Source organism: Aquarana catesbeiana, linkage group LG05 (assembly GCF_042186555.1).
Source record: "Aquarana catesbeiana isolate 2022-GZ linkage group LG05, ASM4218655v1, whole genome shotgun sequence".
NCBI classification, from domain to species: Eukaryota; Metazoa; Chordata; class Amphibia; order Anura; family Ranidae; genus Aquarana; species Aquarana catesbeiana.
Window position 1 is genome coordinate 652094710 of NC_133328.1, and position 24916 is coordinate 652119625.

The 24916-nt window shown below is 56.8% G+C and overlaps 1 protein-coding gene across 1 annotated transcript in view; it reads right to left on the reverse strand.

Annotated features, from left to right (window-relative positions):
* Positions 1-2151: 2151 nt before the first annotated feature.
* Positions 2152-24916, reverse strand: part of CDK5 (cyclin dependent kinase 5) — a 28148-nt gene continuing 5383 nt past the window's right edge. Inside the window, exons 2-12 of the mRNA XM_073632587.1 lie at positions 22452-22540; positions 22292-22359; positions 21542-21602; positions 19125-19181; positions 15571-15666; positions 14092-14166; positions 13736-13832; positions 10858-10929; positions 6446-6504; positions 4428-4508; positions 2152-3383 (exon numbers count right to left, since the gene is read on the reverse strand). Coding sequence (XP_073488688.1) covers positions 3297-3383; positions 4428-4508; positions 6446-6504; positions 10858-10929; positions 13736-13832; positions 14092-14166; positions 15571-15666; positions 19125-19181; positions 21542-21602; positions 22292-22359; positions 22452-22540 — 842 coding nt within the window. The 3' untranslated portion in view covers positions 2152-3296. The remainder of the gene's footprint in view (positions 3384-4427; positions 4509-6445; positions 6505-10857; positions 10930-13735; positions 13833-14091; positions 14167-15570; positions 15667-19124; positions 19182-21541; positions 21603-22291; positions 22360-22451; positions 22541-24916) is intronic.

Consider the following 24916-nt stretch of genomic DNA (forward strand, 5'->3'; position numbering starts at 1 on the left):
AGGGGTTATGGGTGTACTCTGCAGAGTCAGACCCTATCTAAGGACACGAGGAAGAAACTGGAGCCTCACGGAGTGGTTGGGGTTATAGGAGTACTCTGCGGGGGCGGACCCCATTATCTAAGGACACGAGGAAGAAACTGGAGCCTCACAGAGTGGAAGGGGTTATGGGTGTACTCTGCAGAGTCAGACTCTATCTAAGGACACTAGGATGAAAATGAACCCTCACAGAATGGGTGGAGTCATAGGAGTACTCTGCGGGGGCGGACCCCATTATCTAAGGACACAAGGAAGAAACTGGAGCCTCATGGAGTGGAAGGGGTTATGGGTGTACTCTGCAGAGTCAGACCCCATCTAAGGACACTAGGAAGAAACTGGAGCCTCACGGAGTGCAAGGGGTTATGGGTGTACTCTGCAGAGTCAGACCCTAAGGACACCAGGATGAAAATGAACCCTCACAGAATGGGTGGAGTTATAGGAGTACTCTGCGGGGGCGGACCTCATCATCTAAGGATATGAGGAAGAAACTGGAGCCTCACAGAGTGGGTGGGGTTATAGGAGTACTCTGCGGGGGTAGACCCTATTAAGGCCACGGGGAAGAAACTGGAGCGTTACGGAGTGGGTGGGGGTTATAGGAGTTCTCTACTGGGGCAAACCCCATCATCTAAGGCAGAGGTCTCAAACTGGCAGCCCTCCAGCTGTTGCAAAACTACAAGACCCATGAGGCATTGCAAGGCTGACAGTTACAAGCATGACTCCCACAGGCAGAGGCATGATGGGAACTATAGTTTTGCAACAGCTGGAGGGCCGCCAGTTTGAGACTCCTGATCTAAGGACACGAGGAAGAAACTGGAGCTTCACAGAGTGGGAGGGGGTTATGGGAGTACTCTGCAGGGGCAGACCCCATCATCTAAGGCCACTTGGAAGAAATGGGAGCCTCAGAGTGGGTGGGGTTATACGAGTGCTCTGCAGGGGTGGACCCCATCATCTAAGGCCACTGGGAAGAAATGGGAGCCTCACAGAGTGGGTGGGATTATAGGAGTGCTCTGCAGGGGGTGGACCCCATCATCTAAGGCCACTGGGAAGAAATGGGAGCCTCACAGAGTGGGTGGGGTTATAGGAGTGCTCTGCAGGGGGTGGACCCTATCATCTAAGGACACAAGGATGAAACTGGAGCCTCACAGAGTGGGTGGGGTTATAGGAGTACTCTGCAGGGGCAGACCCCATCATCTAAGGCCACTGGGAAGAAATGGGAGCCTTACAGAGTGGGTGGGGTTATACAAGTGCTCTGCAGGGGCGGACCCAGCAAACAAATTACTGTGTCCTGTATGGTTCAGATAAATAGGAGTCTTTTAGGAGATGAGCTCTGGGTTGTGTGTATGAAGTGGTTGGCTCAGTGCACAGAAATTGAAACTGCAATTCATGGGGTCAGCACTGCCTGCCAAGTGTCCAGTAACAACCTCAGTGTGAATGTGGCCCCAAAAACCCCAGCCAGTGACACACAGGTACTCACTATAGGGGCCCACAGAGGGAACCGTGATAAAGTACATATAGGGGTCCACAGAGGGGGACGTGTTAAAGGTACATATAGAGGCATAGGGCGTGTCATCGGCTGGAAGGGGCAGGGCTTTCTTCTGGCGCATACTAAGACATAATCACACAGTTCTGTATTCTTCAATACATCATGAAAGTTTATGTAAGACACTTTTTTTTTTTATTATAGAGGGGTATACCCCCTCCCCCAGCTCAGGTAATTTCTTGCTACCCCTGTCCTGCTGGGGAGCCTCCCCTTCACTTCCTGTCCTGGAGATGCAACAGGAAGCGAAAGGAAATTGTGATAAAAATCCCCCCTTAGACAGCGGTCATTGATGTCCCCAATGGAAGATTTCCCCTCCATACCTGGGGTGACTACATCTATAGTCCGGGAAGACATTGGGGTCATGCAAAGTCAGACTGGTGACAGGAGTGGAGGATTCTGGGAGATGAACTGACGGGAGGAATTGTGGACTGACCAATCCCAGAACCCCCGACTGATTCCATATCTACTCTACAGGATATAACCCAGAGCCTGGCCGGTCACACCCATCACAGGAGACCCTCCCACTGCGAGACGGCGGCGGTCTGCACACAATCAGGGCATGCAGGACAGGCGAGTGTGTAAAATAATCTGTATTTTCCAGAAAAGGAACATTTACAGGGCAAAATAAACAAAACAAAATTACAAAATAATGTACATTAAAATATACAACCGCAGGGCAGGAAGGATCTACAATAAATAAAGGAGAGGGGGAGGGGCTGCAGTGGAGGAAGGAGGGGGGCTCATTATCTGGAGGAAGGCGGAGACTGGAATCATCTAGTAGCGAAATGCGTCCCATGTCTGCACCACTGTAGGGCACCCAGGCTGGAAACATCAAGCTCCACCCACATTCAGCTTCAGTCTAACAAGCTTCACCTACCAATTTTTTAAGCTCCACCCATGTTCACCTATAGTCTGGGACAAGCTCCACCTTCCAATTCTTTAGGATAGAGTAAGCTCCACCCACACCATCCTATAGACTGTGGCAGGCTCCACCCACCAGCCTTTAGGCTACAGCAAGCTCCACCCACTTCTAGCCTGTGACCGGGTCCACCCACCAACTTCCAGTCTGCAGTAGGCTCCACCTAGATGGTTGAAGTTCTGAAGGGATGAGAGTGCCACACCAGCTTGTACAAAGTTATTTTGTATCAGTTGACGCGTTTCGGGGGCTCCGCACTCGGATCTGGTTTTTAGCCCTGAGGATGGGGGAAGTGCTGAGCCCCCGAAACGCATTGGCCATTACAAAATAAAATATCTTTTAAAAAGTCTGTACAAGCTGCTGTGGCTCTCCTATCCATTCAAAACTTTAACAAACTCCTCTGGGGGTCCAGAAAGACCCCACAGTTGCTGGTGAGCAGCCCTTAGGACCGCAAATCACCCAAGGCGTTAAACCTTATCTGTATAAGGTCCAGCTCTTCTACATCACAAAGATCTTCTAGATGGAGGCAGGACTTTCCCTCTAATAACCACCTACACCTGTACTCAGCAGCAGGCTCCACCCATTTCCTTGGATGTGGGAGGGTCTATCCCATGGTACATCGGAGGTCCTGGCAGTGACAATCTAATACCGATTATTACAGGGGAAGTCTAGAAGGGATGGACCATGGTACCATGCAGGAAGGGCAGGGAACCGACATAATCATTGTTACCAGGGGGCCGAGGGAGGGGGCGGAAGGGTAAAGTTTGGGGGGGGGGGGGGGGGGGGGCGAGATGATCTTGTCAGCTATGGAGGGCAGAAGTCGGCAAAGTAAGGATGCTGAAGAGCTTCATCTGCCGAAATCCTTTGGACCGGATTACACTTCAACAGGTTCTGGAACGACAAACAATGCGAGTTAGAAGTGAAGAAATGACCCCTCTGGGTGTGGTCTTATGTAGTCACACATCTTATATATGTTCTTTGGTAGCCCCCTAGGACGTTGTCTGTGTATATGGTGTATATATAAGGGTTGAATCTGGATCACCATTAACTTGAGAGCAGCATCTCTGTAGGCCGGAGCCTGGGACCAGAGCATGGGACGTCACATGGGAGCATCACCTCTTTAAACTGGAGCCTGGGACGTCACATGGGTGCACCATCTCTGGAAACCAGAGCATGGGACGTCACATGGGAGCACCATCTCTGGAGACCAGAGCATGGGACGTCACATGGGAGCATCCTTTCTGGAGACCAGAGCATGGGACGTCACATGGGAGCATCCTCTCTGGAGACCAGAGCATGGGACGTCACATGGGAGCATCCTCTCTGGAGACCAGAGCATGGGACGTCACATGGGAGCATCCTCTCTGGAGACCAGAGCATGGGACGTCACATGGGAGCATCCTCTCTGGAGACCAGAGCATGGGATGTCACATGGGAGCATCCTCTCTGGGGACCAGAGCATGGGATCTACCATGGGAGCATCATCTCTGTAACCAAAGGCTGGGCTCAGAACATGAAACATCACATGGGAACATTATCTCCATGGGCCGGAACCTGGGAGCAGAGCGTGGGATGTCACATGGGAGCATCATCTCTGTAGACCAAAGCATTGGACGTCACATGGGAGCATCATCTCTGTCGGTCAGAGCCTGAAACCAGAGGAGAATCATCTCTGTAGGCCGGAGCCAGGGACCAGGGCATGGGACGTCACATGGGAGCATCATCTCTGTAGGCCAGATACTGGGACCAGAGTATGAGATGTCACATGGGAGCACCATCTCTATAGGCCAGAGCCTGGGATGTCACATGAAGAGCTTAAGCTGTATGTATATGAGGGAATATGTGTGTGAGCAGGCCTGGCCTCAAGATACCAGCAGTATTCAGGAAAAAGTCAGCAGTCAGTAAAGTCAGCTGTTGGAAAAAAACAGAAATTACCTGCAGTAGATCCCGACCAGTAGCGTTGAGTTTGGGCACAACGTTGACTAGAGAGGTGGTAGCTGGATACATGGGGTACGGCTGGGAACACACAGAAAGACAGAGGTCAGAGGATGGAGCGGCTTCAACAGTTCAGAAGATACACTAATAGGACCAAAGACACCGATCATTACACCCCTGTATCAGCTTGCTGAACATCCCATTCCAGCACCAGATGACCTTCTAGATGATGGAGTTCTGGTGTTTCTAGTGAAGGGTCCTGGAAATACTCCATCATACAAAGACATTGTAGACAGTTGTGCTCTTCCAACCTTGTAGTAATAGTTTGGTGAAGACCCTTTTCTGTCCCAACATGACTGAAGACATGGAGTGACCAGTTTGGTGTGGAGGAACTCGAGTGTCTTGCACAGAGCCCTGACCTCATCCCTACAGAACACCTTTTTTTTGGTGCCCAATGTGTGATTTAGGTCTCCTCATCCAACATCAGTACCTAACCTCACAAATGGGTACAAATGCCCACAGACACCCCCCAAAATCTTGTGGAAATCCATCCCAGAAGAGTGGAGGCTGTTAAAGCCACAAAGGGGACAACATAATATTAATGGCCATGAGGAGAGGAGGGCAATTCCATAAAAGACACAGTTTGCCCAGTTTGGTGTGGAGGAACTAGAGTGTCCTGTACAGAGCCCTGACCTCATCCCTACTCAACACCTTTGGAATGAATTGGAACGCTGATAGCGAGTTAGGCATTTTTTTGGTGCCCAATGTGGGGCTTAACATGCAAGCCAGATCTTCTCATCCAACATCAGCACCCGACCTCACAAATGGGCACATATTTCCACAGACACCCTCCAAAAATTTGTGGAAAGTCTTCCCAGATGAGTGGAGCAGGTTATAGCCACAAAGGGGGGTAAACTTCATATTCGTGGCCATGGGGGTAAGGGGGCTACTTCATTTTAATGGCCATGGGAGGAGGGGGGGCAACTCCCTTTTAATGGCCATGGGAGGAGGAGGGGCAACTCCATTCTAATGGCCATGGGAGGAGGGGGGGGCAACTCCATTTTAATGGCCATGGTCTTGGAATGGAACATCCAATAGGCTCACATGGGTGTGATGGTTTGAGGGTCACAGACTTTGGACCATGTCGAGTAAAAGTCACAAATGTGGAGAGTTCCTGGGTGGGAATTGTCCGAATGAAGCTGCAGAAGGGTCCTGACTAATGATATCCAATGGTGCTGCTCCCAATATATATGGAGATTCGTTAATATGGCCGCCATCAATCATTAAAGCTGAATTTCAGGGATCCTGCCCACTCTTGACCCTCATCTCCAGCTCCCTATGGTCATTTACTACATCATGACATTTTTCCTAATAAAGTCTTACTTTTTAGAGTCATTAATGCTTTTCTCTTGTGAGGTCATCAACTCCTTTATTAGTTTACTGTACCGGGGCTCTGTGGGGGCTCTGTGGGGGCAGGATCTAGGCAGGTGGTGCGTTTCACATCCAATGTGCCCCCTAGTGGCAAATAGGAGCTACATTTCCGATAACACCCTGGGACTGTAGTGGAATGCAGGTGGGCGGTGCCAACTGAGTATCAGACTAGCTGTCAATCGATGATTGTAGGCGGGTCACAACCAGGAGCTGTGGTACCCGCCCACAGCAGGAGCCGTGATGGAAGCACGTCATTGGTCGGCTTCAGGACACCATTTCTCCATCAGGAGAAGACAGATAAATCATTCTGCAGTCCAAGATAAGAGCGAGGAGGGTTCACACAGGAAGTGTGCAGAGGACAGATCAGAATTTCTGGCAGGATCACAGAACAGATTTAAACAAAACACTTCCAATGGATAATAGACCACAGTGGAGAATTGATGGGATTTCTATACACACACAGGGATGTAAAGGGGGGTCTTTCCCTCTCTACACTCGCTGTCAATCGCTCGATGTTTGTATTCCGTTGGCATTAAACATTTTCATAGTTTTCTCCTATTTTATGCAGCAGCAGAACAGAGACTCACTTTATAATCCGGAAGCTTGGTCATGGCCGGCCACTGCTCTTCAGTCGGAGTTCCCAGTAATGTGAGGAGGAGAGTTCAGGAAAAAGAAAACCTTTCTAAAAGTACCCAATGTATACAGTCCCACCGGGGGGGGCACGAGGGGCAAGACAGAACAAGAAAGAGGGGGAGGGGCAGACGAGGGCAAAAGAGAGAGTGTGGAGGAGAGCGAGAGATAACAAGGGGGTGCAGGGAGAGGAGAGCACAGCATGAGGAGGAGGGGGGCAAGGTGTGGGAGAGCGAGAGAACACTGCATGGAAATGAGAGCCTGGGGGGGGGGGGGGGTAGAAAGGAGCAGGAGGAAGGGAAGAGCGAGGTAGAAAGGAGCAGGAGGAAGGGAAGAGCGAGGTAGAAAGGAGCAGGAGGAAGGGAAGAGCGAGGTAGAAAGGAGCAGGAGGAAGGGAAGAGCGAGGTAGAAAGGAGCAGGAGGAAGGGAAGAGCGAGGTAGAAAGGAGCAGGAGGAAGGGAAGAGCGAGGTAGAAAAGAGCAGGAGGAAGGGAAGAGCGAGGTAGAAAGGAGCAGGAGGAAGGGAAGAGCGAGGTAGAAAGGAGCAGAGGAAGGGAAGAGCGAGGTAGAAAGGAGCAGGAGGAAGGGAAGAGCGAGGTAGAAAGGAGCAGGAGGAAGGGAAGAGCGAGGTAGAAAGGAGCAGGAGGAAGGGAAGAGCGAGGTAGAAAGGAGCAGGAGGAAGGGAAGAGCGAGGTAGAAAGGAGCAGGAGGAAGGGAAGAGCGAGGTAGAAAAGAGCAGGAGGAAGGGAAGAGCGAGGTAGAAAGGAGCAGAAGGGAGGGAAGAGCGAGGTAGAAAGGAGCGAGGTAGGGAAGAGCGAGGTAGAAAAGAGCAGAAGGGAGGGAAGAGCGAGGTAGAAAGGAGCAGGAGGAAGGGAAGAGCGAGGTAGAAAGGAGCAGGAGGAAGGGAAGAGCGAGGTAGAAAGGAGCAGGAGGAAGGGAAGAGCGAGGTAGAAAGGAGCAGGAGGAAGGGAAGAGCGAGGTAGAAAGGAGCAGGAGGAAGGGAAGAGCGAGGTAGAAAGGAGCAGGAGGAAGGGAAGAGCGAGGTAGAAAGGAGCAGGAGGAAGGGAAGAGCGAGGTAGAAAAGAGCAGGAGGAAGGGAAGAGCGAGGTAGAAAGGAGCAGAAGGGAGGGAAGAGCGAGGTAGAAAGGAGCAGGAGGAAGGGAAGAGCGAGGTAGAAAGGAGCAGGAGGAAGGGAAGAGCGAGGTAGAAAGGAGCAGGAGGAAGGGAAGAGCGAGGTAGAAAAGAGCAGGAGGAAGGGAAAGAGCGAGGTAGAAAGGAGCAGAAGGGAGGGAAGAGCGAGGTAGAAAGGAGCGAGGTAGGGAAGAGCGAGGTAGAAAAGAGCAGAAGGGAGGGAAGAGCGAGGTAGAAAGGAGCAGGAGGAAGGGAAGAGCGAGGTAGAAAGGAGCAGGAGGAAGGGAAGAGCGAGGTAGAAAGGAGCAGGAGGAAGGGAAGAGCGAGGTAGAAAGGAGCAGGAGGAAGGGAAGAGCGAGGTAGAAAGGAGCAGGAGGAAGGGAAGAGCGAGGTAGAAAGGAGCAGGAGGAAGGAAGAGCGAGGTAGAAAGGAGCAGGAGGAAGGGAAGAGCGAGGTAGAAAGGAGCAGGAGGAAGGGAAGAGCGAGGTAGAAAGGAGCAGGAGGAAGGGAAGAGCGAGGTAGAAAGGAGCAGAGGAAGGGAAGAGCGAGGTAGAAAGGAGCAGGAGGAAGGGAAGAGCGAGGTAGAAAGGAGCAGAGGAAGGAAGAGCGAGGTAGAAAGGAGCAGGAGGAAGGGAAGAGCGAGGTAGAAAGGAGCAGGAGGAAGGGAAGAGCGAGGTAGAAAGGAGCAGGAGGAAGGGAAGAGCGAGGTAGAAAGGAGCAGAGGAAGGGAAGAGCGAGGTAGAAAGGAGCAGGAGGAAGGGAAGAGCGAGGTAGAAAAGAGCAGAGGAGGGAAGAGCGAGGTAGAAAGGAGCAGGAGGAAGGGAAGAGCGAGGTAGAAAGGAGCAGGAGGAAGGGAAGAGCGAGGTAGAAAGGAGCAGGAGGAAGGGAAGAGCGAGGTAGAAAGGAGCAGGAGGAAGGGAAGAGCGAGGTAGAAAGGAGCAGGAGGAAGGGAAGAGCGAGGTAGAAAGGAGCAGGAGGAAGGGAAGAGCGAGGTAGAAAGGAGCAGGAGGAAGGGAAGAGCGAGGTAGAAAGGAGCAGGAGGAAGGGAAGAGCGAGGTAGAAAGGAGCAGGAGGAAGGGAAGAGCGAGGTAGAAAGGAGCAGGAGGAAGGGAAGAGCGAGGTAGAAAGGAGCAGGAGGAAGGGAAGAGCGAGGTAGAAAGGAGCAGGAGGAAGGGAAGAGCGAGGTAGAAAGGAGCAGGAGGAAGGGAAGAGCGAGGTAGAAAGGAGCAGGAGGAAGGGAAGAGCGAGGTAGAAAGGAGCAGGAGGAAGGGAAGAGCGAGGTAGAAAGGAGCAGGAGGAAGGGAAGAGCGAGGTAGAAAGGAGCAGGAGGAAGGGATGAAGAGCGAGGTAGAAAGGAGCAGGAGGAAGGGAAGAGCGAGGTAGAAAGGAGCAGGAGGAAGGGAAGAGCGAGGTAGAAAGGAGCAGGAGGAAGGGAAGAGCGAGGTAGAAAGGAGCAGGAGGAAGGGAAGAGCGAGGTAGAAAGGAGCAGGAGGAAGGGAAGAGCGAGGTAGAAAGGAGCAGGAGGAAGGGAAGAGCGAGGTAGAAAGGAGCAGGAGGAAGGGAAGAGCGAGGTAGAAAGGAGCAGAGGAAGGGAAGAGCGAGGTAGAAAGGAGCAGGAGGAAGGGAAGAGCGAGGTAGAAAGGAGCAGGAGGAAGGGAAGAGCGAGGTAGAAAGGAGCAGGAGGAAGGAAGAGCGAGGTAGAAAGGAGCAGGAGGAAGGGAAGAGCGAGGTAGAAAGGAGCAGGAGGAAGGGAAGAGCGAGGTAAAAGGAGCAGAGGAAGGGAAGAGCGAGGTAGAAAGGAGCTGGAGGAAGGGAAGAGCGAGGTAGAAAGGAGCAGGAGGAAGGGAAGAGCAAGGTAGAAAGGAGCAGGAGGAAGGGAAGAGCGAGGTAGAAAGGAGCAGGAGGAAGGGAAGAGCGAGGTAGAAAGGAGCAGGAGGAAGGGAAGAGCGAGGTAGAAAGGAGCAGGAGGAAGGGAAGAGCGAGGTAGAAAGGAGCAGGAGGAAGGGAAGAGCGAGGTAGAAAGGAGCAGGAGGAAGGGAAGAGCGAGGTAGAAAGGAGCAGGAGGAAAGGAAGAGCGAGGTAGAAAGGAGCAGAGGAAGGGAAGAGCGAGGTAGAAAGGAGGAAGGGAAGAGCGAGGTAGAAAGGAGCAGGAGGAAAGGAAGAGCGAGGTAGAAAGGAGCAGAGGAAGGGAAGAGCGAGGTAGAAAGGAGAAGAGGAAGGGAAGAGCGAGGTAGAAAGGAGCAGGAGGAAGGGAAGAGCGAGGTAGAAAGGAGCAGGAGGAAGGGAAGAGCGAGGTAGAAAGGACCAGGAGGAAGGGAAGAGCGAGGTAGAAAGGAGCAGGAGGAAGGGAAGAACGAGGTAGAAAGGAGCAGAGGAAGGGAAGAGCGAGGTAGAAAGGAGCAGGAGGAAGGGAAGAGCGAGGTAGAAAGGAGCAGGAGGAAGGGAAGAGCGAGGTAGAAAGGAGCAGGAGGAAGGGAAGAGCGAGGTAGAAAGGAGCAGGAGGAAGGGAAGAGCGAGGTAGAAAGGAGCAGGAGGAAGGGAAGAGCGAGGTAGAAAGGAGCAGGAGGAAGGGAAGAGCGAGGTAGAAAGGAGCAGGAGGAAGGGAAGAGCGAGGTAGAAAGGAGCAGGAGGAAGGGAAGAGCGAGGTAGAAAGGAGCAGGAGGAAAGGAAGAGCGAGGTAGAAAGGAGCAGGAGGAAAGGAAGAGCGAGGTAGAAAGGAGCAGGAGGAAGGGAAGAGTGAGGTAGAAAGGAGCAGAGGAAGGGAAGAGCGAGGTAGAAAGGAGCAGAGGAAGGGAAGAGCGAGGTAGAAAGGAGCAGGAGGAAGGGAAGAGCGAGGTAGAAAGGAGCAGGAGGAAGGAAGAGCGAGGTAGAAAGGAGCAGAGGAAGGGAAGAGCGAGGTAGAAAGGAGCAGAGGAATGAAGAGCGAGGTAGAAAGGAGCAGAAGGGAGGGAAGAGCGAGGTAGAAAGGAGCAGAGGAATGAAGAGCGGGCTAGAAAGGAGCAGAGGAATGAAGAGCGAGGTAGAAAGGAGCAGAAGGGAGGGAGAGCGGGAAGGAGAGCGGTGTAGAAGGGAGCGCGGGAGGCGAGGGAGCAGAGGGAGAGGGAAAGGAGAAGTGAGAGGAGCAGAAAGAGGGAGAAAGGTTGGGGGAGGGATAGAAAGGAAGGTGACAGAGGTAGAAGAGAGATTCTATAGGGGATAATAAGGAGACATCGATCGGTATGATGCGGCTCAGGAAGGATATCGGAAGATCCTCTTCAGTTGATCGTCTACATCGTTCCCGGGGAAGAGCGGCCTCCCGGCATTCGCCAACTCTGAGAAGAGGTAAGAGAAGAAAGGTTTTCCTGAAAGTAGTAAACTTCGGAACACTCCCACCTCATTCATCATCTCCGGGAGACACTCCCACCTCATTCATCATCTCCGGGAGACACTCCCACCTCATTCATCATCTCTGGACACACCCCAACCTCATTCATCATCTCTGGACACACCCCAACCTCATTCATCATCTCTGGACACACCACAACCTCATTCATCATCTCCGGGGACACTCCCACCTCATTCATCATCTCTGGACACACCACAACCTCATTCATCATCGCCGGGGACACTCCCACCTCATTCATCATCTCTGGACACACCCCAACCTCATTCATCATCTCCGGGGACGCTCCCACCTCATTCATCATCTCTGGACACACCCCGATCTCATTCATCATCTCCGGGGACACTCCGACCTCATTCATCATCTCCGGGGACACTCCCACCTCATTCATCATCTCTGGACACACCCCGATCTCATTCATCATCTCCGGGGACACTCCCACCTCATTCATCATCCCCGGGACACTCCGACCTCATTCATCATCTCCGGGGGACACTCCCACCTCATTCATCACCTCCGGGGGACACTCCCACCTCATTCATCATCCCCGGGACACTCCGACCTCATTCATCATCTCCGGGGGACACTCCCACCTCATTCATCATCTCCGGGGACACTCCCACCTCATTCATCATCTCTGGACACACCCCGACCTCATTCATCATCCGGGGACACTCCCACCTCATTCATCATGTCCGGGACACTCCGACCTCATTCATCATCTCCGGGGACACTCCCACCTCATTCATCATCTCCGGGAGACACTCCCACCTCATTCATCATCTCTGGACACACTCCCACCTCATTCATCATCTCCGGGAGACACTCCCACCTCATTCATCATCTCTGGACACACTCCCACCTCTTTCATCATCTCCGGGGACACTCCCACCTCATTCATCATCTCCGGGAGACACTCCCACCTCATTCATCATCTCTGGACACACTCCCACCTCATTCATCATCTCCGGGGACACTCCCACCTCATTCATCATCTCTGGACACACTCCCACCTCTTTCATCATCTCCGGGGACACTCCCACCTCATTCATCATCTTCGGGGACACTCCCACCTCATTCATCATCTCCGGGGACACTCCCACCTCATTCATCATCTCTGGACACACCCCGACCTCATTCATCATCTCTGGACACACCCCGACCTCATTCATCATCTCCGGGGACACTCCCACCTCATTCATCATCTCCGGGGACACTCCCACCTCATTCATCATCTCTGGACACACCCCGACCTCATTCATCATCTCTGGACACACCCCGACCTCATTCATCATCTCCGGGGACACTCCCACCTCATTCATCATCTCCGGGGACACTCCCACCTCATTCATCATCTCCGGGGACACTCCCACCTCATTCATCATCTCTGGACACACCCCGACCTCATTCATCATCTCTGGACACACTCCGACCTCATTCATCATCTCCGGGGACACTCCCACCTCATTCATCATCTCCGGGGACACTCCCACCTCATTCATCATCTCTGGACACACCCCGACCTCATTCATCATCTCTGGACACACCCCGACCTCATTCATCATCTCCGGGGACACTCCCACCTCATTCATCATCTCCGGGGACACTCCCATCTCATTCATCATCTCCGGGGACACTCCCACCTCATTCATCATCTCTGGGGGACACTCCCACCTCATTCATCATCTCTGGACACACCCCGACCTCATTCATCATCTCCGGGGACACTCCAACCTCATTCATCATCTCCGGGGACACTCCCACCTCATTCATCATCTCCGGGGACACTCCCACCTCATTCATCATCTCTGGGGGACACTCCCACCTCATTCATCATCTCTGGGGGACACTCCCACCTCATTCATCATCTCCGGGGACACTCCAACCTCATTCATCATCTCCGGGGACACTCCCACCTCATTCATCATCTCCGGGGACACACTCCCACCTCATTCATCATCTCTGGACACACCCCGACCTCATTCATCATCTCCGGGGACACTCCCACCTCATTCATCATCTCTGGACACACCCCGACCTCATTAATCATCTCCGGGGACACTCCAACCTCATTCATCATCTCCGGGGACACTCCAACCTCATTCATCATCTCCGGGGACACTCCAACCTCATTCATCATCTCCGGGGACACTCCAACCTCATTCATCATCTCCGGGGACACTCCAACCTCATTCATCATCTCCGGGGACACTCCAACCTCATTCATCATCTCCGGGGACACTCCAACCTCATTCATCATCTCCGGGGACACTCCAACCTCATTCATCATCTCTGGGGACACTCCAACCTCATTCATCATCTCCGGGGACACTCCAACCTCATTCATCATCTCCGGGGACACTCCAACCTCATTCATCATCTCCGGGGACACTCCAACCTCATTCATCATCTCCGGGGACACTACGACCTCATTCATCATCTCCGGGGACACTCCAACCTCATTCATCTCCGGGGACACTCCCACCTCATTCATCTCCGGGGACACTCCCACCTCATTCATCTCCGGGGACACTCCCACCTCATTCATCTCCGGGGACACTCCCACCTCATTCATCTCCGGGGACACTCCGACCTCATTCATCTCCGGGGACACTCCGACCTCATTCATCTCCGGGGACACTCCGACCTCATTCATCATCTCTCATCAGACATTGTACAAAGAGTAGAGGAATTTAATACGGGGGGCATAGGGGGCGTACGCCCCAGATCCTCACCTGCAAAGATACAGCCGGCTGACCACATGTCTATAGAGGTAGAGTAAAGTTTGGCACCAAACAATACGTCAGGAGGGCGATACCACAGTGTCACCACCTGCAGGAGGGACAGAGAATATCACCATCAGACATCCCATACAATGACCAGACAATGGGGGGAGATTTACTAAAACTGGAGAGTGCAGAATCTGGTGCAGCTCTCCATAGAAGCCAATCAGCTTCCGGGTTTTATGGTCAAAGCTTCATTGAAGAAGCTGAAGTTAGAAGCGGATTGCGGAATCTGGTGCAGCTCTGCATGGGAGCCAATCTCCAGTTTTAGTAAATCTCCCCCAATGTATGCACCAATGAGAACTCACCTCCGCAGAGTAACAGCGAACCGGAATACCGAACGCCCTCGCCAGGCCGAAGTCTGCAAGTTTCAGCTCCCCGTTCTACAGAGAGAGAGGAGGAACATGAAGAGGAGTCCCTGAGCGAGGAGAAGACCCCCACACTGGTGACCCCAACAGGAAGGTGACAACCTGACTGACATTTCCCATCAAACCAACAGAGGGGGCAAATTCTACGATCTTCATCCTATGATCTCCAATGTCTCCTCTGCAGCTAATCAAGTACAGATCCATGCTTGATTAGCCGCTTCCCCGGCAACCGTAAGCTGGAAGTGATGAAATGCCTGCTGCTTCTGGCTTCATCACCCACAGAAGAGATGGAGGAACCGATGTTCCCTGATCTCCCAGCCTGGACAATTTACCGAGACCCCGGAGGAAACCACAACGTACGGGGGCAGACGGAGACCTCTGTCCTTCTCACTACTGGAAAGGGAGAACTTGTACTGAACAGATGACGGCCGGCTGAAGGAAATGATATCAACTGGTGGCTGCAGCTGGTTTTACCACTTGATGTCCTCACACCATGGATCACCGATCGCAAAACCTCCTTTAATACTTCCCAGGATTTGATTTGTAGCCAAAGTCATTTCTTCCTTTCTTTCTTCATCTAACCCAACACAGTATAGAAAACCTTTCCGGAGCGTATCAGGCCCCTCCCTCCCATCATCCCTCCACCCCTCAATAATAAGCCCTCCCTCCTATTATCTCTCTGGTCTTTGTGGGGCTCCACTTCGATCGTCCCTTCGTCTCCCCTCCCATCACCCCTTCACCCTCCCATCACCCCCCGCCCATCACCCTCCCATCACCCCTTCACCCCCCGCCCATCACCCCTTCACCCTCCCATCACCCCCCGCCCATCACCCCTTCACCCTCCCATCACCCCCCGCCCATCACCCCTTCACCCTCCCATCACCCCCCGCCCATCACCCCTTCACCCGCCCATCACCCCCCGCCCATCACCCCTTCACCCTCCCATCACCCCTTCACCCTCCCATCACCCCCCCGCCCATCACCCCTTCACCCTCCCATCACCCCTTCACCCTCCCATCACCCCTTCACCCTCCCATCACCCCCCGCCCATCACCCCTTCACCCTCCCATCACCCCCCGCCCATCACCCCTTCAACCTCCCATCACCCCCCGCCCATCACCCCTTCACCCTCCCATCACCCCCCGCCCATCACCCCTTCACCCTCCCATCACCCCCCGCCCATCACCCCTTCACCCGCCCATCACCCCCCGCCCATCACCCCTTCACCCTCCCATCACCCCCCCGCCCATCACCCCTTCACCCTCCCATCACCCCCCGCCCATCACCCCCCGCCCATCACCCCTTCACCCTCCCATCACCCCTTCACCCTCCCATCACCCCCCGCCCATCACCCCTTCACCCTCCCATCACCCCCCCGTCCATAACCCCCCTGTCCTCCCATCACCCCCCTGCCCTCACCCTGTTGATGAGCAGATTCTGTGGTTTCAGGTCTCGGTGAAGGACATTCCGGCTGTGACAGAAGGCCAGACCCTTCAGCAGCTGATACATGAAAGACTGAAAGAGAAAAGAGCAAATAGAGACTAAATATGGTAACCGGACTCCAGACACACAACATCCCCCCCAACACTCCGCACAATATTCTTCCCATCCTTCTCCCCCCAGGCACTCCGCATACTACAGTATAATCCTCCAGACACGCTACATGCCACACCTCCCCCGACATGCCACACCTCCCCCGACATGCCACACCTCCCCCTCAGACTCACTGCATGCCTCATCCCTCCAGACACGCTGCCCGCTACATCCCTCCAGGCACGCCACATCCCTCCAGGCACGCCGCCCGCTACATCCCTCCAGGCACGCCGCCCGCTACATCCCTCCAGGCACGCCACATTCCTCCAGGCACGCCGCCCGCCACATCCCTCCAGGCACGCCACATACGCCGCCCGCTACATCCTTCCAGGCACGCCGCCCGCTACATCCCTCCAGGCACACCACATCCCTCCAGGCACGCCGCCCGCCACATCCCTCCAGGCACGCCGCCCGCTACATCCCTCCAGGCACGCCGCCCGCTACATCCCTCCAGGCACGCCACATTCCTCCAGGCACGCCGCCCGCCACATCCCTCCAGGCACGCCACATCCCTCCAGGCACGCCACATACGCCGCTACATCCTTCCAGGCACGCCGCCCGCTACATCCCTCCAGGCACGCCACATCCCTCCAGGCACGCCGCCCGCCACATCCCTCCAGGCACGCCACATCCCTCCAGGCACGCCGCCCCCTACTTCCCTCCAGGCATGCCACATCCCTCCAGGCACGCCGCCCGCTACATCCCTCCAGGCACGCCGCCCGCTGCATCCCTCCAGGCACGCCGCCCGCTGCATCCCTCCAGGCACGCCGCCCGCTGCATCCCTCCAGGCATGCCACATCCCTCCAGGCACGCCGCCCCCTACATCCCTCCAGGCACGCCACATTACTCCAGGCACGCCGCCCGCTACATCCCTCCAGGCACGCCACATCCCTCCAGGCACGCCACATCCCTCCAGGCACGCTGCCCGCCACACACGCCGCCCGCTACATCCTTCCAGGCACACCACATCCCTCCAGGCACGCCGCCCGCCACATCCCTCCAGGCACGCCGCCCGCCACATCCCTCCAGGCACGCCGCCCGCTACATCCCTACAGGCACGCCGCCCCCTACTTCCCTCCAGGCATGCCACATCCCTCCAGGCACGCTGCCCGCCACACATGCCGCCCGCTACATCCTTCCAGGCACGCCGCCCGCTACATCCCTCCAGGCACACCACATCCCTCCAGGCACGCCGCCCGCCACATCCCTCCAGGCACGCCGCCCGCCACATCCCTCCAGGCACGCCGCCCCCTACATCCCTCCAGGCATGCCACATCCCTCCAGGCACGCCGCCCGCTACATCCCTCCAGGCACGCCGCCTGCTACATCCCTCCAGGCACACCGCCCGCTGCATCCCTCCAGGCACGCCGCCCGCTACATCCCTCCAGGCATGCCACATCCCTCCAGGCACGCCGCCCGCTACATCCCTCCAGGCACGCCGCCCGCCACATCCATCCAGGCACGCCGCCCGCCACATCCCTTCAGACACGCCGCCCGCTACATCCCTCCAGGCATGCCACATCCCTCCAGGCACGCCGCCCGCTACATCCCTCCAGGCACGCTACATCCCTCCAGGCACGCCGCCCGCCACATCCCTCCAGGCACGCCGCCCGCCACATCCCTCCAGGCACGCCGCCCGCTACATCCCTCCAGGCACGCCGCCCCCTACATCCCTCCAGGCATGCCACATCCCTCCAGGCACGCCGCCCGCTACATCCCTCCAGGCACGCCGCCCGCTGCATCCCTCCAGGCATGCCACATCCCTCCAGGCACGCCACCCCCTACATCCCTCCAGGCATGCCACATCCCTCCAGGCACGCCGCCCGCTACATCCCTCCAGGCACGCCGCCCGCCACATCCCTCCAGGCACGCCACATCCCTCCAGGCACGCCGCCCGCCACATCCCTCCAGGCACGCCGCCCGCCACATCCCTCCAGGCACGCCGCCCGCCACATCCCTTCAGACACGCCGCCCGCTACATCCCTCCAGGCACGCCACATCCCTCCAGGCACGCCACATTCCTCCAGACATGCTGCCCGCCACACACGCTGCCCGCAACATCCCTCCAGGCACGCCACATCCCTCCAGGCATGCTGCCCGCTACATCCCTCTAGGCACGCTGCCCACTACATCCCTCCAGGCACGCCGCCCGCCACATCCCTCCAGGCACGCCGCCCGCCACATCCCTCCAGGCACGCCGCCCGCCACATCCCTCCAGGCACGCCGCCCGCCACATCCCTCCAGGCACGCCACATCCCTCCAGACACGCTGCACGCGACACACGCCGCCCGCTACATCCCTCCAGGCACGCCGCCCGCTACATCCCTCCAGGCACGCCACATCCCTCCAGGTACGCCGCCCGCTACATCCCTCCAGGCACGCCGCCCGCTACATCCCTCCAGGCACGCCGCCCGCCACATCCCTCCAGGCACGCCACATCCCTCCAGGCACGCCGCCCGCTACATCCCTCCAGGCACGACGCCCGCCACATCCCTCCAGGCACGCCGCTCGCCACATCCCTCCAGGCACGCCGCCCGCCACATCCCTCCAGGCACGCCGCCCGCCACATCCCTCCAGGCACACCACATCTCTCCAGGCACGCCGCCCGCCACATCCCTCCAGGCACGCCACATCCCTCCAGGCACGCCGCTCGCTACATCCCTCCAGGCACGCCGCCTGCTACATCCCTCCAGGCACGCCGCCCGCCACATCCCTCCAGGCACGCCGCCCGCCACATCCCTCCAGGCACGCTACATCCCTCCAGGCACGTCGCCCGCCACATCCCTCCAGGCACGTTTCATACTACAGTAAATCCTACAGACACGTTGCATGCCACACCTCCCCCAATATGCTACACAGCTCCCCCCCCACCCCCCCGAGACTCGCCGCATACTTCAGTATATCCTCCAAACCCGACACCCTCCAGAAACAGAGTATGGAAAGCTGCCATCTGCATCACACACAAGAAAATGCCAACCACAACATGGCGACAGATCACATCACACCAACCAAAACATGTCTGCCATGTCACCCCCCCCCCTCCATGATAGGTGGGCCCCTCCCCTGAATGATATGCAGACCTCTCATCCACAACACACCCCATCACAGAGCTCCTCCATATCATCCACATGAACAGCTGACACTGCACACCATTCAATAAATGTGGAGTCCCAGCACTGCATGGGGGGGGGGGCACTCAATCTGTACTGAGGGGTCCGGAGCCCCAGCACTGCATGGGCGGGGTACTCAATCTGTACTGAGGGGGTCCGGAGTCACAGCACTGCACAATGGAGGGGTACTCAATCTGTACTGAGGGGTCCGGAGCCCCAGAACTGTTAGGCAGTTCTCGGTCGAGGGCCCCGGGGCAGCAGACGTCTCACCTTTACAATTTCCGGGTCAAGGTCCCCATTGCAGCTGTCAAAGTACTTCTTCAGGTCCTGAGAAAAGAAGAAGAGCTGACAATCAGATAATAGGGGGAGAACCAATCACAGCGGGTGCATGAAGGAGGAATTTTATTCTATGACATCATCACAACTTGGAAGGAAAATATCCAAGAAATGGGATTTGTGGTTTAACTGTAAAATCCTTTGCAGGGAGTCCATCACATGACACAAGGGGGTTATACTGCCACCTGCAGACGATCGGACGCCATACTGCCACCTGCAGACGATCGGACACCATACTGCCACCTGCAGACGATCGGACGCCATGCTGCCACCTGCAGGCGATCGGACGCCATGCTGCCACCTGCAGGCGATCGGACGCCATGCTGCCACCTGCAGGCGATCGGACGCCATGCTGCCACCTGCAGGCGATCGGACGCCATGCTGCCACCTGCAGACGATCGGACACCATACTGCCACCTGCAGGCGATCGGACGCCATGCTGCCACCTGCAGGCGATCGGACGCCATGCTGCCACCTGAAGGCGATCGGACGCCATGCTGTCACCTGAAGGCGATCGGACGCCATGCTGCCACCTGAAGGCGATCGGACGCCATGCTGTCACCTGAAGGCGATCGGACGCCATGCTGCCACCTGCAGGCGATCGGACGCCATGCTGCCACCTGCAGGCGATCGGACGCCATGCTGCCATCTGCAGGCGATCGGACGCCATACTGCCACCTGCAGGCGATCGGACACCATACTGCCACCTGCAGGCGATCGGACGCCATGCTGCCACCTGCAGGCGATCGGACGCCATGCTGCCACCTGCAGGCGATCGGACGCCATGCTGCCACCTGAAGGCGATCGGACGCCATGCTGTCACCTGAAGGCGATCGGACGCCATGCTACCACCTGAAGGCGATCGGACGCCATGCTGCCACCTGAAGGCGATCGGACGCCATGCTGCCACCTGCAGACGATCGGACGCCATGCTGCCACCTGCAGACGATCGGACGCCATACTGCCACCTGCAGGCGATCGGACGCCATGCTGCCATCTGCAGGCGATCGGACGCCATACTGCCACCTGCAGACGATCTGCGCCATACTGCCACCTGCAGACGATCGGACGCCATACTGCCACCTGCAGACGATCGGCGCCATACTGCCACCTGCAGACGATCGGACGCCATACTGCCACCTGCAGGGCTGCGTTCAGTATCCTCCCTATGTGAAATAAAGTATATGGGACCCCATAATCCTTACACCCCCTTTCTCTGCTGTCAGGGAGACTCTGGCCTGCTGAGATCTAAATCAGGACTCTTGCTGGACACAGGGGTCCCATTCTGCAGAGAGAGCACTGTGTCAGGAAACACCGCTGTGCTGCTTACCTCAGAGGATTGCCCACCTGGAGGTTCTGCTGTGACCTGTAGTCCCACCAGCCAGGATGCCTCCCTGGGGCCCTTTCTGCTATAGACCTCTCTTGCCTGTGACAGCCGGATGGAAGGTCCTTTCTGCCTGCTGCCAGCACACCTCCACAGCTCTGGTGCAAACAACAGTCACCCCCCCCCCTTTCCAGGGCCTGCACTCTGTTCACAGGAGATCCAAGATGGCTGCCACCCAGGTGCTCCTCCCCACCTGTGACATCACCTGCTGCACTGCTCGTGCACCCGGCTCGGCCTTCGGGGGGGGGGGGGGGACTAACTTCACCTCCTGCATCTGGACCACCCCGGAGACCCACTACCGCTATGTGGCCCTCGGGGGGCGTCCTGGGAGCCTCTCCACATTGTGAAAAGACGATATAAAAACACAAATAAAAAAAGTGTCTGCCAATCACATGGGGGGGGGGGCATTGGACCAGCGTGGGGTGATGCCAGCAGGGCTACCATAGGGGGGGGGGGGGGGGGGTCCAGTCTTCACCCAGCACAGCAGATTCTGCCACTAAAAGACTTCGGGGACTCAACACCCGCACAAGGGGTCACTGCCTGTGTAGCACCCTACCAATATATTATTCCACAGAGTCCGGGTCCGCAGGGTCCAGGGCAGGCAGCAACATTACAGATCGTCCAGTATGGGGTCCGGGGACCAATCCCCTGAGAGATGGACAGCCCCACGGAGGGATCTGGGTAAATCCGGTCTCCTGATCCCGGGACTTGGGAATGGCCTGCAGGGGAGGGGTTATTGGACCTGCGGGGGAGGGGTTATTGGACCTGCAGGGGAGGGTTCCTGTCTTTTCTTCCCAGTGTTTAACCACCTGAAGGCGGCAGCATAACCCGATCATAAGGAATAGGAGATCCCCTATGTTCTGGGATGCAAGATAAATGTAAACAAAACTGCCAGACACCCACCCCCACCCCCCCACCCCCCCCGGGACGCCCCCCTAGACACCCCATCATCAGAGCGGGACGGTACCTGATCGCAGAACTCGAAGACCAGCGTCAGCTTCTTATCACTATGAAGGACGTCATGTAACCTGCAACAGAGAAATCCACACTCAGCGCTGCAATCCTCACCATGGGGGAGGGGGTTACAGGACCCGGGGGGGGGGGGGGGCACCCAAATCTACGGTGGGGGTGGGAGAGGTGAATGGAGGAGGGGGGATCTGACGTCTGTTCATACTGCAATGTGCCAGTTCCATCCTGTATATTATAACATCGCTGTGGAAGGTTATACGGGGCCCCATTATTTCTTCTGGCAGCTCAGTTGATAGGGGTGGGTGGGGCTGAGAGTGTACGGAGTGGGTGGGGCTAAGAGTGTACGGAGTGGGTGGGGCTAAGAGTGTACGGAGTGGGTGGGGCTAAGAGTGTACGGAGTGGGTGGGGCTAAGAGTGTACGGAGTGGGTGGGGCTAAGAGTGTACGGAGTGGGTGGGGCTAAGTGTACGGAGTGGGTGGGGCTAAGTGTACGGAGTGGGTGGGGCTAAGTGTACGGAGTGGGTGGGGCTAAGAGTGTACAGGGTGGGTGGGGCTAAAAGTGTACAGGGTGGGTGGGGCTAAAAGTGTACAGGGTGGGTGGGGCCGAGAGTGTACAGAGTGGGTGGGGCAACATTGAAGTGTGTGTAGGTGGGGCTGACAGTAAAACATTTGCCATTATATAAGATGTGGGTGTGGCTGAAAGGACAGGATATGGGTGGGGCAGAGAAGACATGCTCCGTCCTCCTTACCTGACGATGTTCTTGTGTTTCAGCTCTTTCAGTAGGCAGATCTCACGGAGCGCAGAGCTCGGGACCCCCTGGGGGAGGAGACAATGACATCATCACTATAAGCAGGAAGGACACCCCCCCCCCCCCCAGCACCCTGATCTCTACCCCCCACCAGCCTCACCTCGTCATCATCATCAAGGCGCACTCTCTTCAGGGCCACAATCTCATGAGTCTCCCGGTTCTTCGCCTTAAACACCGTGCCGTACGTCCCTGAGTACAGGAAGAGGAAATATCCAAATCAATAAAAGACCCGCCTACATCACCATGACAACCAGAGCGAGATTCCCAGAGGAGACGCATACCGGGAAGACGCTCGCCGGGACAACGCCCCACCAGGGGAGACGCTCGCCGGGACAACGCCCCACCAGGGGAGACGCTCGCCGGGACAACGCCCCACCAGGGGAGACGCTCGCCGGGACAACGCCCCACCAGGGGAGACGCTCGCCGGGACAACGCCCCACCAGGGGAGACGCTCGCCGGGACAACGCTCCACCAGGGGAGACGCTCGCCGGGACAACGCTCCACCAGGGGAGATGCTCGCCAAATTGTAAAACCCTCAGAAAGGTTCCCCCACTCCCAGTGTCAGCTCTTCCTCCTCTCTCTTATACATGAGGGCTCCACTCCTCCTCCACACTTTAAGGATTTGTCCACCAGGATCTTTCTTGTGTGTCTCCGCCTCTTTATCAGGGAATGCAGAACTCTCCCCTCCCCCCGGGATGCTGGCATGTGGGAGAAGTCACAGGAAACTTCCATAGTGCTCACCGCTCAGCCACTATAGTCAAAGCATCGCCCCCCCATGAGGTGAAACATGTTGGGGCGGAGCTATAACGTGACATCGGAAGCGTCTGTCACCAGGCTAGGCGGTGGAGCCGAGGTAGTCAGTGATTGAGCGTTCATACCCGGAGCTGGGGGACAACGGATGTGAGGAACAGGAAGTCCTACAAGTCACACCTGTGAAGAGAGCCGCCACCCCCTGGGATCCAACCAGGCCACACCCCCATGTTTCACTCCGCCCCCAGGATCCAACCACGCCATCTCCCCATGTTTCACTCCGCCCCCAGGATCCAACCAGGCCATGCCCCCCCATGTTTCACTCCGCCCCCAGGATCCAAACAGGCCATGCCCCCCCATGTTTCACTCCGCCCCCAGGATCCAAACAGGCCATGCCCCCCCATGTTTCACTCCGCCCCCAGGAACCAACCAGGCCATGCCCCCCCATGTTTCACTCCGCCCCCAGGATCCAAACAGGCCATGCCCCCCCCATGTTTCACTCCGCCCCTCGGGATCCAACCAGGCCATGCCCCCCCATGTTTCACTCCCCCCAGGATCGAAACAGGCCATGCCCCCCCATGTTTCACTCCGCCCCCAGGATCTAACCAGGCCACCCCCCCCATGTTTCACTCCGCCCCCAGGATCCAACCAGGCCATGCCCCTCCCCGTGTTTCACTCAACCCCCTGGGATCCAACCAAGCCATGCCCCCCCATGTTTCACTCCTCCCCCGGGATCTAACCAGGCCATGCCCCCAAATTTCACTCCGCCCCCAGGATCCAAACAGGCCATGCCCCCCCATGTTTCACTCCGCCCCCTGGGATCCAACCAGGACATACCCCCCCATGTTTTACTCTGCCCCCCGGGATCAAACCAGGCCATGCCCCCCCATGTTTCACTCCGCCCCCCGGGATCCAACCAGGCCATGCCCCACATGTTTTACTCTGCCCCAGGATCCAACCAGGCCATGCCCCCTGTGTTTCACTCCGCCCCCCCGGGATCAAACCAGGCCATTCCCCCCCGTGTTTCTCTCCGCCCCCCCCCCCCCAGAGATTAATCGTGGTGAGAGATAAGTGCTCAATCACTGACAACCTCAGCTGCTCCGCATAGCGACAGACATTTCCATATGCGGGATGACGTCACATTAGCTCCGCCCCAACATGTTTCGCCTCGTGGGGGAGGGATGGTGGGAATATAGAGCGGTGATCACTATGAAGGTTTCCTGTGATTTCTCCTCCGTGCCGGAGACACAGGATCCATACAGAGAGAGGGGAGGGGGACAGAATGATCTCTTCTCTCTCATACAATGTCAGTGGAGGAGGCCTCATATCCCCGGTCTGTAGTCGTCTCTCCCCCGGTCTGTAGTCGTCTCTCCCCCGGTCTGTAGTCGTCTCTCCCCCGGTCTGTAGTCGTCTCTCCCCCGGTCTGTAGACGTCTCTCCCCCGGTCTGTAGACGTCTCTCCCCCGGTCTCTAGTCGTCTCTCCCCCGGTCTCTAGTCGTCTCTCCCCCGGTCTCTAGTCGTCTCTCCCCCGGTCTCTAGTCGTCTCTCCCCCGGTCTCTAGTCGTCTCTCCCCCGGTCTCTAGTCGTCTCTCCCCCGGTCTGTAGACGTCTCTCCCCCGGTCTGTAGTCGTCTCTCCCCCGGTCTGTAGTCGTCTCTCCCCCGGTCTGTAGTCGTCTCTCCCCCGGTCTGTAGACGTCTCTCCCCCGGTCTCTAGTCGTCTCTCCCCCGGTCTCTAGTCGTCTCTCCCCCGGTCTCTAGTCGTCTCTCCCCCGGTCTGTAGACATCTCTCCCCCGGTCTCTAGTCGTCTCTCCCC